Genomic DNA, 14784 nt, shown 5'->3' on the forward strand with positions numbered 1-14784 from the left:
TTTCATTTTTTATGGGGACTTTCCGTAGACATAATGATTTTTATACTGTACAAACTGTATATTCGATCCCCTAACCCTAAACCTGCCCATTACAGAATTATTTTTTTGCATTTTTACATTTTCAAAAAACATAATTTAGTCTGATTTATAAGCTGTTTTCCTCATGGGGACAAAAAAAAAAAAAATTCGGATATTGCCATCTTTGTGGGGGCATTTTGTCCTCATAACGTAGGGTTTACCTGGAACACACACACATACACACAAATAAATACATCACAAATACAATACATTTTTGCTCAGAAATACATCACATTTTATAAGTAAAAAATTTGTTTCGTGTTGATTATAAACAATCTGATCATTAATACACCCATTAAAATCATTTACTCATCAAATGTTTTAAAATTCTTCTAAATATCTTCTTTTATGTCCCACAGAAGAAAGTCAAGCCAAGTCACCTTTATTTATATAGCGTGTTATACAATACAGATTGTTTCAAAGCAGCAAATTATGCATTTCTGCTATTATTCAGCTGAAGTCAGTTGAGTGTTGATTCAGTTCCTTTGTAAAGATCATCAATTATTAAATTAGTTCATTGCATGAATGAAAGTCAAACAGATTTGGAACAACATGCATTCGGCAAACCCGAATAAGTTTTCAAAACTCAAAAAATGTAAGGTAATCAGTTACATCAAACATTTTAAGTTAAGAAATTCACAGTTTAAGAAAGCAGAACTGGCAGATTTTTATTTTGTACTCATACATTTAAATTGCTCTTAACTTAAAATATTTGAGTAAGCTTCATATCTTTAACTCAAAATTATCATGTAATGTCAACCTAAATTTATTTAAGTTTTAACTTACTAATTAAGTAAATGCTAATTTGTCAATTGATAACACTATGCTTTGAGAAACAATTGCTGAATGAGTAAGGCAATATAATTAATTTACCATAACTGTTCTCAAACTAAGCTCATGCGCTCCACTCGTCACCATGATGGTAACACCCCCCCCCCCCCAAACATAACAGAAACTCTTCTTAATTAGCATAGCAAAACATTAAACATTACTAAATCTCCCACTTGACATTCTTGCACACACACACACAAAAAACATTATATATAACACTTCATTTTAGCATTTACTCTCCCATTTGAGTGTCATGGCAAATAATGCTGGGAAACATTCTTCTTTTAATTAAAATTTTCTAAATTAAAAGAAAAAAGTTCATAAAACTCAAAACATTGAAACAATTCAGATTACTTGTGACACAAAAATGTGTCATTTTTGTGAACTCAAAAGAAAATTTTATATACTCATAAAATATCATTTTATTTATTAAAGATAATAAACTAGTTTGTTTAATTTAAGTTGAATTAATGAATTAAATTTACCCTATAAACCAATTACTTAGTTATTTTATTTTTTTATTCAAAGTTTGAGAGCAGATTTCTGGAATACAAAAGTATAGACCATAACTCTCTCATAATATGCACCGGCAAAGCTGCAAAAACACTGAGCAAAGCTCTTAAAGCCTGTATAGAGCTGGACAGTTTTTTTTATTTTCCTGCCATATAAAAGTTGAGGTCTTTAGTTGCTTTTAGGTGTTATTCTGTCTGAAGCACTTTCAAGTAGTTTAAAACTGTGAAGCCTTAATGGAAAGACACTGATAGAGTGATAGAGTGATAGAAAGCATTGGCAGCTGGATCTCTCTATGTCCCTGAAAGTGACACTAAAGCCCATTCTTTGTGACTTATCCTTTTAAAGACATACATGTAAGATTCTTAAAAGAAAATGCAGAAAAGAAACTTGTAACCTTGATAAACTGCTCCAGGTATGCTTTTATATAATTAGATGATGATCCAATGTGCTCAGAATAAAACAGTTGGATTAAAAAGGATAAAGCTTTAAGGACGTCTCAAAATACTTGATTCATAAGGCTTTGTATTTTTGTACATCAGTCCAAATAGAATAGTTTTAAAGTGATGTTCCGTGAGCATGATAAAATAGTCTTTAAAACAAAGTTATGTTGTTATGGTTACCTGTTTTTAGTCTAATTGGATTTCATATTATCATGACTATATGACCATTGGTTTTACTAGCCAGAAATTGTTTTAAGTGCTTCTAAAAAACTGATACAGCTTTCGATGAACAAGTATGACAAAAGCCTCATAATGGCACACGTGTCCCTCTTTTTCCACCAAGGCCGTGCACCTGTGAGTCACACTATGACAGGCAGATATTTTATGAATAATCAGTGTAATTCTGTATTAGTGCATTCTCCACAAAATAATAGTGACCGTCCACTTTTTCATTTGTTTTCTCCATAAACCTAATCAACCAGCTCTGAGATTAATCAAATTACACATTTTGATTCAAAGCGAAATAATAATTATAGAATTTAGGGAAGAACTATTTGCTTCATGGAGCACTGCAAATTATGATGTAATCGCATCAAAATGCTAAAATATGTCAAATATAAAAATAATGATTTGCAGTCACTGATTAGTATAAAAAACAATAGATTTAAAGTTGCTTATGTCATTCACAGTGCTTCTTAGGAGTGGGCGGTTCTAGCTGAGCTCTTTTGCTGCCATTTGCATTTCCATGGTAACAGTGTTCTATTGGTGGAGCTTTTTTTTAGGATTATGGGTAATGTAATTCATCACAACAAAAAATGTACAATTTATTATTCACATGTCGCTTAAAAATCTCATCATAGGTTTGTTTTGATTATCTCCATGAAATGATATAATGGCACTTTGTACTTCTGGAATGCTGTTGCAATTTATTGTGTCAGATTTATTGGAGTAAATAAGAAACCTAGCTCACTATGGCAGTGAAGAAGTTGCCAGTTGTGTTTTCTCAACAACAAGATATCCTTTTATATATATGTGTGTGTGTGTGTGTGTGTGTGTGTGTGTGTGTGTGTGTGTGTGTGTGTGTGTGTGTGTGTGTGTGTGTGTGTGTGTGTGTGTGTGTGTGTGTGTGTGTGTGTGTGTGTGTGTGTGTGTGTGTGTGTGTGTGTGTGTGTGTGTGTGTGTGTGTGTGTTCCTTATAAAATGTATAGATGTATTTTTCATTAACGCATGCATAATAAATCAAAAGAGATGTTTGTGCAAAGATTATACAATTATAAGAGTTTCACTTATAAAAACACAACATATGTAAATGGATGGTAATGTCAATGAAGTTCAGAATACTGTAAGCACATTTCAAATCAATTTAATATAAAAAAAACTAAGAACCTTTGCTCGTCTACTTTTCAATGTTCAAGCCTTAATTAACAATGCGCAGCAATTTCATACGAAAGGCCTTCACCTCAGTAAAATAAGGTGCTTCGTGATTCATTCATTCTCAATTCACTTAGTGGCTATAAAAAGTATTTACCCCCTATAAGTTTGACTGTTTTACAACATTGAACCTCAGGATTTAATTAGACTTTTCTGACACTGATCAACAGAACAATTTTCATTAATGACAAAGTGATTTTTTTCTTTTACACATTGGTCAAAATTGATTACAGATTCATTGTCCTACATGTTCATTCCCTTTTAATTTAGTATTTAAATGCACTTTTGTCAGCGATTACAGCCTTGAATCTGTGTGGTTTTGATATTTATGTGATTTCTTAAACCAAATAACTACACAAGCGATGACTGAGGACGTGAATACCTATAAAATAAATTATTTGTAATTATTTTAGATAATTACATAGATATAAATTTTTCTTTTCACTTTGGCATTAAAGTCTTTTTTTCCATCAGTGCCATGCAGGAAGTCAAATTAAGTCCACTATGTGATTCAATGCTGTGAAACAGCAATAGGAAAAGGGCCAAGGAGGTGAATCTTTTATCAAATAATTGTTTTTAATGTTTTATATTTTTACCTTAAAATCTAAAACTCTTTCATCTCTTAAAATGTTAAGCTATACTTTTCATGTGAGGTTATTTTTATGTTAGATAATTGTCTAGTCTATCATTATTGTTCTAACAACAACATAAACAAATAACAACGGGGGATTTGTGTCAAAAGGCTGTGTAAAAAAAAAAAAAAAAGAAGAAAGAAATCATGGGACACCAAGTGTAATTTGTAGAAATTGTCCGTTCATCGGCACTGACTGTACCCTGACTCTTGCTGACTCATGCACGCGCTCGTAAAACTCACGTCTTTTACGTGAGCGTGCACGAGTGCTACTTCCTGATTACGCTGTCATATGACTCCGTCTGTTCATCCTCTATCCGCGTAGATCTGTTTACACATAGACAGTGTAATTTAATTAAGAAAAATAACAACAATGTCTACATTACTAGCTAATCGACCCGTGGATCTGAACGGCCCTGAAGCAGCGGCACGGCAGCACGCGCAAGCCGTAGTCAGAAACTACATCTCCCAGCCCAGACTGAGTGAGTGACATTTATATTTCATTCATACAGCTAACAGCAACAACACATCTGGCGTTTCTCTCTCTCGTCTAGTTCTCTGCACTGCTCTTTAATCTGAGTTGGGTTTAAACAGAGGTTAAACAACACCAGGACGGAGCTGATCTACCGCTAGTGTTGTCAAATGTCAGATTTGAGTCAATAGAGCACATCTGTCGTGCTAAAACTAGCTCGAGCTGTTCATAGGACATCGCTCATCACTTTTGCTTTTTTTTTTACTAATTTGAACGGCCATTGTGTAAATAAACAAATTAAATGTGTTATTTAAGCTCATTTTAATAAGAAAGTGGATAACCTTTGGTGTCTTTGAAGGTCTAAGCGTAAACATGCAAGCTAGCTAGCCAAGCAGGGCTAAAGCTTGTTATTTATTGGCAGAACGGTTAATCTGATCTGGAATCTTCATCCGAAAACTACAATAAACCGTAGGCTACTTTTATGTCATAGATTGCTTAGGGGTGGTATTTAAATGTGCTAGATGTAAGTGTTTTAAGGCTCCACTATGAGTGACTAAATAAGCTTCATTAGGTTCATACTGATATTATAACTGAATTAATATAAATATGCAGTTTAGGTATGTATTTAGTAATCGGAACGGACATTTTTTATGAATTTATACGCAGTAGGTAATGCAATGAGAGAGACAGATGGAGTGATGATGATCCCTCTCATGTGACATGATCACGTGACACCCAGCTGAGCTGGTGAATAATGTGCAATGAGGAACCTTCAGCTCCACACAAATCATGTGACTTGTTTTGTAACAGAAAAAGTTGCACATGTTTTTTATTTAAAATTTTGTTACTGAAGTGGATAGTATCATATTGTTATATTTTAAATAATTGTTTATAATCTTTGAATTCAAATGCTGCAGTGAGAGTTTTCTTCTCTGTATTGTGGTCATCTGGAATATCTGTTCATCTGGTCAGTATATTCCATCTGCCAGGTCGCAGAATAGTGTTTTTCATAATGATTCTGTTTGGAAGTTAATTAACAGTTATAGCCTACATCAGAAAGTGTTTGTTTGCCGGGCTCTTAATTTTACAGTGGTATGTGATACTGGTTCTGATCCATCTTTGAATCTGCTGATGCTGTTTTATTCAATTAAAGGGATGGTTTGGAGTAAAATCAACCTAGGGTCCTTTGCAACATGACCTCGAGCCAAACACCATCGACGTCACTTCACTAGTTTGGGAAAAGCACGTAAAAGTCCTGACAGAACAATGCATAAGGATGTAGTGTAACGCCAAATTATTTTTTCCGAAGTGTTAACAACTTAGTGTTAACTAATAATTGTTGCAAACTGGTACTACCAACAAAATATTAGTGCATTCCTGGAACTGGGCGTCGTTACACTACATCCTTATGCATCGCTTTCTGCTAGGACTTTTACGTGCTTTTCCCAAACCACTGAAGTGACGTCGACGTCCGGGTTAGCAGTAGCATGAGCCGTCAGGCAAGTGTTATTTAAATAAACTCCTGATGTACTTACAAACTTTCCAATGCCTCGTTTTATGAGTACAGAACCTATTTGTACTACTGTAGAAGTTTGGTACCATTCCGGGCATTATTAGCGGGGTAATTTACGAGATACAGCCTAGGATCCATTAGCGCCTGCACTAAGCCATCCGGCTGATATTTCAAAATAAGCTCTAACTTTAATAATGTTCAACCAAGGGGAAAAAGGCTTATGGGGGGGGGGGGGGGGGGGGGGGGGGGGTTTGGCTCGAGGTCATGGTGCAAAGGACCCTAGGTTGATTAAATTTTATTTCCATCCCTTTAAGGAGTGCTTTTCATTCCTTTCCATCATGTCTATTTAAATTGAATTTTTAACATGCCTCTCTCAGTCTGACTCTTGTAATTTCCATTACTTGTCAAGGGTTTTGTTGTCAAGTTGTTCGCCTTGTCATTCGCCACCTAATAGCACATCGGAAATCGTTTAAAAACCCTATGAAAAGCGCAGTTTCTTTCCTGTGTTGACATATTTCCTATTAAGTTTGAATGTGACATATTAAAGGGTTCACCTGTTTTCCTATTTGGTGGTAGGTGGTATTAGGGGGAGGGGGCATTCTCATTCTTGAGTGTTTGATTGGACAAAGTGCTGTAGTGCAGGATGAGTCATCAACATTTTTAGTGTGACCTCTCAGACTGTACATTTTAAGTGTTAATATAATATGCTAAAAGTTTATTTTGTCAATGTTTAGAAGTTCACTGGATGCATATGGCTGATCTGAAATCTAATTTTATGTAGTGCAGTGCAACATGTATATTTGTTTGGTCAGTTTTGAATCTGGCATTTGCAGTGATATGGAAAACCCAGTGAGAAGCAATAGTTGGTCAAATAGAGGAAGTAGTGCTTAGGTATACTTGATGAACATATTTTTTTATTCCTGTTGCAAAATTGTATATTTTCCTCACCCCCCCCCCCCCCCCCCCCCCTTTTTTTTTTTTTTTGTCGTTCACTTACACTAGCGTTCACAAAATTTTGTCTTGCTATGATTTTTTTTTTTACAATGTTTTTGAAAGTAGTCTCTCATGGTCACCAAGGCTGCATTTATTTGATAAAAACTACAGCAAGTAATAAATAGAATACTGAATAATAAAATAACGGTTTTCTATTTGATTATGTTAAAATGTAATGTATTCCTGTGGTGGCACAGCTCTGAATTTTCAGCATCATTACTCCAGTCTTCAGTGTCACATGATCCTTCAGAAATCATTCTAATATTCTTATTTGGTGCTCAAGAAACATTCCTTAATATTGTTAATGTTGAAAACAGTTGTCTTGCTTGATATCTTAGTAGAGACTGTGATACTTTTTAATTTATATCAATAATTATTTTTTTTCATGAATTGCTTAAAAAAAAAAAATGGCCTCAAACTGCCATTGAGATTTTTTTGTGTTCTCGTGATTTAGTCCTGCTTAAAATAGCAGAGGAAGTGTATATTTCTCTTATGGGGAAGTAGGCATCATATGAGCCAAACATTCAGATCTGAACTCTGAAGGTTTTCCTATTCTATCTCTTATATGTAAGTGTAGATTTGTCGTTGTTTTTGTTTTTTTTCTTCTTATAAATAATAGCCTACATTTTGTTCTCTCAATTTTTCTCGAAACCTCAAAATATCCTGCATTCAACCTGCTGAAACATCAGATGACTCCGCACAGTCATAATGTGTTACCGGCATCTCTTCGATAACATAATTTGACTCTTGTGTGTGATGTTTCAGCAGTTGAGTGGTTAATTTTGTTTACCCCTTTAATGGAGAACCTTGCAAAAATTACAGCTCGTCTGACATCTTTCTCTCATTTTTTTCCCCCTTCAATGTGGATTATTGATGTTATTCAGTGTAAATCTCATTAATTTAGACCTCGAAAAACACACTGTCTCACAGAGGAGCACAGGTAGCGCGTTTTATTTTTTTCTAAGAGTGTCAAAGGAAAGCTCAGGCTGAAAGCCTCTTAGCAAACCAGGAAGAAAATAAATGACTTAATGGAAGAATTGAAGCCTTCCCTTCTGAAAGCCAAAGAAGCTGCATGTGTAAAGACCCCCGATCTGATCCGCCCCCCAGCATACTGTTAAAAAAAGCCTCTCTAATGTAGGCATGCCAGATAGCAGCACCATTTTGTGCCTCATCAGTGGCAGAGTGCATGCTGATAGTGGGCTGTGATTGAAGGCAATGAAGACTGATGGGAAGGCAAACACATAGATCTGTACCCATGAGTCCTTGCAACGCCTGATATGCCGTCACAGTCGAGAGGTCCGTGTCCGTCAGCGCGGGTCTGATTGGTCCTGCTTTGTCCTCAGAAAAGGCTGAAAAACACAGAGAAAAGACCTTCAAGTTTAAAACTTTAAAATCTCAAATTTAAAAACTCAAAAAAACTAAAATTGAGGCCATTGAAAGGGAGCAGCGGCCGGAAAGTATTTTGCCATTTTGTTACCAAATGTTTGGTATGTAGAGAATACACATTTAAAGTATATCAAATATTTGCAATTCAATTACGCTCTTTGTTTTTTTTTTCATTTTCTTTTTCATGTATTTTTCTGTTTCCCTACACTTTTGTCGGCTGGTGTGTTTAAATACTTTATTAGCATTCTTATGCCCAGTCAAATTTCTAAGATGCCTGAAGAAACAAACAAACAAAGTAAACGTACAGCGCATTCATCTTTTCTGTGGAAGTAAAGGCCTTTTTTGTCTTAATCACGTCATTTGCAACAAAAGCAATTAACCCAGACTGTCTGTTCGCTTTGTTTTAATGCTGAATAGACGTTTAAATGTGCTGAAAAGACATTCAGCACGGTAATGGTATTTCTGTGAAGAAACAATTACCCGTAATGACATGGTTATAAACAAATCTTTCAGATGTCACAGCCCTCCTTTATTTTATCCACTGTTTCCTGTTGCTAATCCTTTTGTCCGCCTGTAATTAATCAATTGTCGTGACAGTGAAAAAGAAAGCCCGCGGTGGGCGTTCGACTTCATCTTGCCATCAAAGAAAAGTAAATGAAAGACGAGTATAGAACAGTCAACTTTCAAAAATAGTATCCAAGTATATAAAATTATGGGCTATTTAAATTGAATAGGGAAAAAAAATCCTTTTTATTCCATTATGCACGTCACATATGACACACTATTTTTCTTTACACAACTTTGGTTCTATCTTAAATGCATATTATGATTTTTTTGTTTGTTTTGTTATTGTGTGTAACTATGAAAAAATTAGCTTTTATCAATTTCTTTGTGTAATTTTCACTGTTTACCTCATTGAATTTGTATAATATACTTTTTTTTAATGATTATCTATCTATCTATCTATCTATCTATCTAATCTATTCGTCTATTTACTATGTGTAATAGCCTACATGTTCTTTATTTTTACTAAAATGTATGAAATATATCATTATTTATTTATAATTATTTTAATTTATAATTATATTTTAATTTATATTATTTCAGATATTATTAAGATGTTTACATTTTGAGGATAATGATTTATATAAAATATTTACATAAAAATTACTTCTAAAATGTTTCCTCGAAATGCATAAAGTCTGTTAATTGTCTATTGTCTTCTGCATTTTTAAATATGCATTTTACATAAATATGCATTTTATTGCGCAGTGTATTACATGTACATAAAATAATAGAATGCGCTATTAATCCGTGAACTTTTGTTTACAGTTTTATGTATGTTTTAAAATATGGAGATTCTGAGATATTAGAAAGTTTCTTGATTTCAAATATCTTGTCTTGTTTCCAACATCAAAGTAACTTGAGTACGCCATCCACATCGACTCTAATATGATATATGACAAACAAGTGTAAACTTGGCTTGTCATAGGGGGCCCGCTATGGACTTTTGTTATAGATCTGTTGCTAGGCAGCGTCCGGGTGAAAACCCGCCTATCCCTGCAAATCACTCTCAAACTGTTGCAGTAGCATTACGGCTGTTTCGATCTATTGTAACTGCACCACTTTGCAACCTCTCCTCGAGAGGCAGTGGGGTTAACCAGCTGTCTCAGTTTAGCTGTCACCCCTTCAGTCTGCATCCCGCCAGGAAACACACACAGATTACAGCTCTTCCCACCGTTACTACCCCCCCTCACACACACACACACACACACAGTCGTCTGATTACACACGACCCAATCAGTGCATGCGTGTGGGGAGTCCTCCGTTACAGCCTCTGCTTCTACCTGTGGGGTTAAAAGCATTCCTGTTTGATGGGGGTGTCAACACTGTGGAGGTCTTTGTTAGGACAGATGAACAGCCACAATTATGTGTGTGCCTGTCTTTATTAGACTGTCTGTGTGTTGCATGCAGGTCTTGCTTTTGTTTATTTTTGTAGGGGACTTTTTTTGTTTGGTAGTTTTGATAGCGTGTCAAGTTAATTCCTTTTCTCTCGTCCCATTTAATCCTGATGTCATTGTCACGTAATTCCAAACATTGTAACTTCAGACGGACTCTTTGCATCTCTTAAATGGCGCTGAAAGAGGGCACTACATTATTATTTTGGTAGCACTTTACAATAAGGTTTAATTTGTTAGCATTGGTTAACTACATTAATGTTAATCTCAACATTTTCTAATATGTGATTTAAAATCAAAAGTTGTATCTGTTAACATTATGAACCAGAACTAACATGAACTAACAATTATAATTAATGTTAACAATGAATGTTTTGCTGATTGTTAGTTAATATTAGTTAATGCACTAACCTTAACTTATGGAACCTTATTGTAAAGTGTTACCATTATTTTTTTATTAACAGAGCCTGAACTAAATGAAAAACATGGCAAACTTTGATTTATCTTGCATTTTTATATTATAATGAATTTATTTGTTATTTTATAATTTAACGTTTCAAATTCAATATTTAATACTTTGTTTATTTTATAATTTTTTTAGTTTGTTTTTTTCTCTATTTTTTTTTCTTTTAGTAACTTTTCAGATTCACAATGACAGTAAAATGTTCTGTAAGGGAAGGTTCATATTTAATTACCCAGCACTTATGGGTTATTCAAAAAGGCTATAATCATGTGTTTGTGCGTAAAGCCATGAAGGCCCTCCAAACAATATCTTTAGTTTGTCATTAATATTTTATACATTGGAAATGATCATCTTTCATTTTTCGATTTTGCTCAATTTATTTTGATATGTAGTCTACTAAATCCAAAAACTGCCCTTTTGAGTGTGTTGCACATTGTGCTGTCAGTGCCATAATTGGATTCCCTCTGTTAGCACTGAAGTCCTAGAGAATACCATCAAGGTCCCCTGTGAGCTCTGATTCACTGTCTTTCATATATGTCTATTGGTCATCCAACGTTTCTATTTTTTTTTTTTATTGGTCCCACAGTTTTTGCATTTGTTCAGTGTGTTTCTGAATTGGCATAACATTGAGTTTAGAATCCAGCAGCTATTATATGTCTTTACAGGACTGCAGCCGCAATTATTTTCATGAAAATCATTTTTATTTTCACAGAAATGTGCTAATGTGTGTTTAATCAAAAGCACAGTATACGTACGTTTTGTGCCATTTATGTTGGCGGCGACAGGTCGTATTGAACATTGTCCGTACTTGCAGAATAGCTGCGTAATTTATAGTGTTTTGGCAGGCGGCTTGTTTAATTCTACCATTGAACATTTGCTCACTTATACAGCTTAAACAGTCTGTTCATTATTCTCTCAGTCAGAAAGAAGAGGTGTCATATCAAACTATTAGTCATTTCAGAGTCTCCAACTTAGGAATACGAGTTATAAAGCCATTGCCAACATTGCAGGTCTGCGACAAAATCCACTTTCAGTTGCTGATTTTGGATTTTGTGTCCACAATTTCAATTTCCTAAATGCACAAATGAGATTTGTTTTTTTTTCTTAGAATTTCTTTAGAAAAAATAAAATCGTTCCTGTCTTGTCAGTCTACAGTTTAAAACTTTGAATGGATACCACTCTCCCCTCCGACAAGGATCAGTCTTTTTCAGTTACGGTATCAAAGACACTCAATGTCTCCGAATTCATTATCAAATCTTAATATGTGGGCCTTACGGGGTAAGTTTAGCGGGTGTCATGGTGGAATTGTGTGAGGCTTGTTTGTCTGTTTAATGACAGTTGCATTTTTGTCCATCTGATCCCAAACATGGGGCAATTAGCACTCTCTTTTATATCGTCTTATGGGAAACCACCATGTGGATGCTCTGTAAAAAAAGAAAAAGAAGAAATGCAGGAGGATGTGCGTGAATGAGAGAAGCCTGGCACCTTTGCCTGCGCTTTTGTATCGTTAATTCAGTTTCAGCGCAACGCTACCGGCCGGCCCAAAAACGCCTGTCCCACCGTGCACCCCCTCCCTCCCCGTCAGCGCTTCTCTTTCACAGCAGAAATGGAAATGTGTTGGAATGCTCCATGCCTCCTTTCAGCACCACTTGAATGGGCCCTTTAGTATTTCACACCAAGGTGTCCTTCAGGGCGCGGGGTCAGGCTACCAAAACAGCTTCTACCGCCGGATTAGAACCAATTAACATCTCGGCACACAATAGGGCCTGGCAGCTCCACAGGCCTCACGTTGACCCGCGCTGGTGTTGCATGCCTAGCCCTCGGACTGGCGCACTCAAACTCAAGTGTCCTGGGAGGGGTGGGGAAAGTTTTTCAAGCCTAATGGGAAATGTTGCTACTTCACACCATGTGAATGTATAGCCATTTTTTAATCTTTATTTTACAAGGCCTCTTATGCGGCACTGAGTCCTCTGTGTGTGGAGTTGAAGTGGGCCGCCATCTTCATCAGAGAGCTGGAAGGCGATTGGCTCATGGTTCGGCAGGGTTGTTTCATCGCCCTATTTTTTTACATTTTGTTTTTAAGCTATTCGTCTTGCTTAATTATGATCAGATTTTCCTACTCTGTGTATTTGTTTTGTACGGCTCATTTTGTGCCTTTTTTCCAGAGTATTTAGATATAACAAATTAAAATTTTGCTTCCGTTGTTTGACTAAAAACTAGCTGCGTCCTGCTTTGGCAGTGCAGATTAGCACATGCGTGTCTTCATTTAGCGTTCGTCTAATGTTGTGCACAATATCGGAGCATATCATGAGCTTTGTTTGAGTAAAGATTTCATCTCCTCACTATTTTCCATTAGCAGTTTGCGTTGCGTTCGAGAGACTTTTAAGGGGTTGATGTACAATTATAAGGCCGCAATTTTCTAGCCTCGTAATTATGATCACCTCTCAGTAAATAGACATATGCATCTCCTTTGAAACATATGGGCAATTTGTAGGGTAAGTGTAGCTATTAAATCCATTTTATAAGCACCTCCCTGTGAAGCACATACTGCAATTTGTCTGGGCTGAGGCAAAAAGGACGGAGGGAAGGAAAAGCCATAATGTCTTGAAAAATGATGGAATTTGCAGGAAGCCTGCATTTTAGTGTGTTCGCAAATTTGCCAAACGCGTCTGTTTTTGTGTGTTTTGAGAGAGCAAATATTCAGTGTTAGGCTGATTTGACTACTGTTTTTCTTTCACCGTAATAACGGCAATTATGAGACTAATCATTTATTTAGGGAAGATGTGTCGCTCAGGGAATCACAATAATGGGAGCTCAAGTCTTTCACCTGCGCAGCAAATATTTTTTTGTGAGATTTCTTGTTTTATTAGACATATTTAAAAAAGAAATGTTTTTGGTATAATAGGATTTTGGATAATCATATTAAAATTAAAATAATTTCATTTCAATATAAGTAAATTAAAGCTGCAAGTAAACGTTTTATTGGGGGGCGACCAGTCTAAAACTAGTTGCAAAAGTCAGGTGGCGCAACCAGGAAGTCTGGTGGTGCAACTGTAATGAAGTAAAAAATTATTATTATTTTAGCTAAGTACATAATACATTTACGGTAAGATTGTCTATTATTATTATTATTATTATTATTTCTAATTATTATTATTATTATTATTGTTCTAAAATGTTAGTTTTAAATGAAAGATCTTTTACACTTATTAATAATTACAATTATCTTCATGATCATTTTTTAATAGATGCCTCTATCATATCAAGTAAAGAAAAATCGGTCACACTTTTTTATACTGGGTGTCACACTTTATATTAGGTGTACTCACATAAAAAAGTAAGGCAAGGACACAGGGAGCACATTAAAATGATCTGGCTGCAAAAGCATATTATGAAAAAAGAAAAGAGAGGTCATGAATCTTGTTTAGTAGGTATTATATAGTGTTCCATTAAAGTTGCCATGAATTTAATGTTTTGACATTTTGATGAATGCATTTTTGATATTTTAATTTAAAGTTCTATACTGACTTAAGCTGATTATTTTTTGGCATCAATATAAAACATGACTTACTTTGTTGTTATTCAATCACCTTCGATTACAGTGTATCTAATCTTTTCCACTGTAGCCTATTCCAGTTCCTACATTATGAATGTGATTTATTCTTTATTCTATCCATCTATCCATCTATCCATCTATCTATCTATCTATCTATCTATCTATCTATCTATCTATCTATCTATCTATCTATCTATCTATCTATCTATCTATCTATCTATCTATCTATCTATCTATCTATCTATCTATCTATCTATCTATCTATCTATCTATCTATCTACCTACATCCATCCATCCATCCATCCATCTTTAATTAATAATGACAGTGAATATGCTGAATGCTGGATTTTTTTTCCTTTCATTTCAATGTTGTCAGGTGGTGCAACCATGTACATTTTTTATTTAAACCAACAAATAAAGTCAAAGTGAAGAAATGTCTGAACTAGATTGTGAACAGTTATTGTATTTAATGAATTTACTGGTATACTTGTATGATTATTTTTCTGTCTTTAAAAAGTA

General features: G+C 34.9%; 1 protein-coding gene across 1 annotated transcript in view; it reads left to right on the top strand.

Moving 5' to 3' along the window:
- Window positions 1–4187: 4187 nt before the first annotated feature.
- Window positions 4188–14784, top strand: part of atp6v1ba (ATPase, H+ transporting, lysosomal, V1 subunit B, member a) — a 30002-nt gene continuing 19405 nt past the window's right edge. The window contains exon 1 of the mRNA XM_082144134.1: window positions 4188–4406. Within this exon, the coding sequence (XP_082000260.1) occupies window positions 4298–4406 (109 nt within the window). The 5' untranslated portion in view covers window positions 4188–4297. The remainder of the gene's footprint in view (window positions 4407–14784) is intronic.

The sequence above is a fragment of the Leuciscus leuciscus genome (genome assembly GCF_965113295.1).
Source record: "Leuciscus leuciscus genome assembly, chromosome: 17".
In the NCBI taxonomy this organism is placed as follows: domain Eukaryota; kingdom Metazoa; phylum Chordata; class Actinopteri; order Cypriniformes; family Leuciscidae; genus Leuciscus; species Leuciscus leuciscus.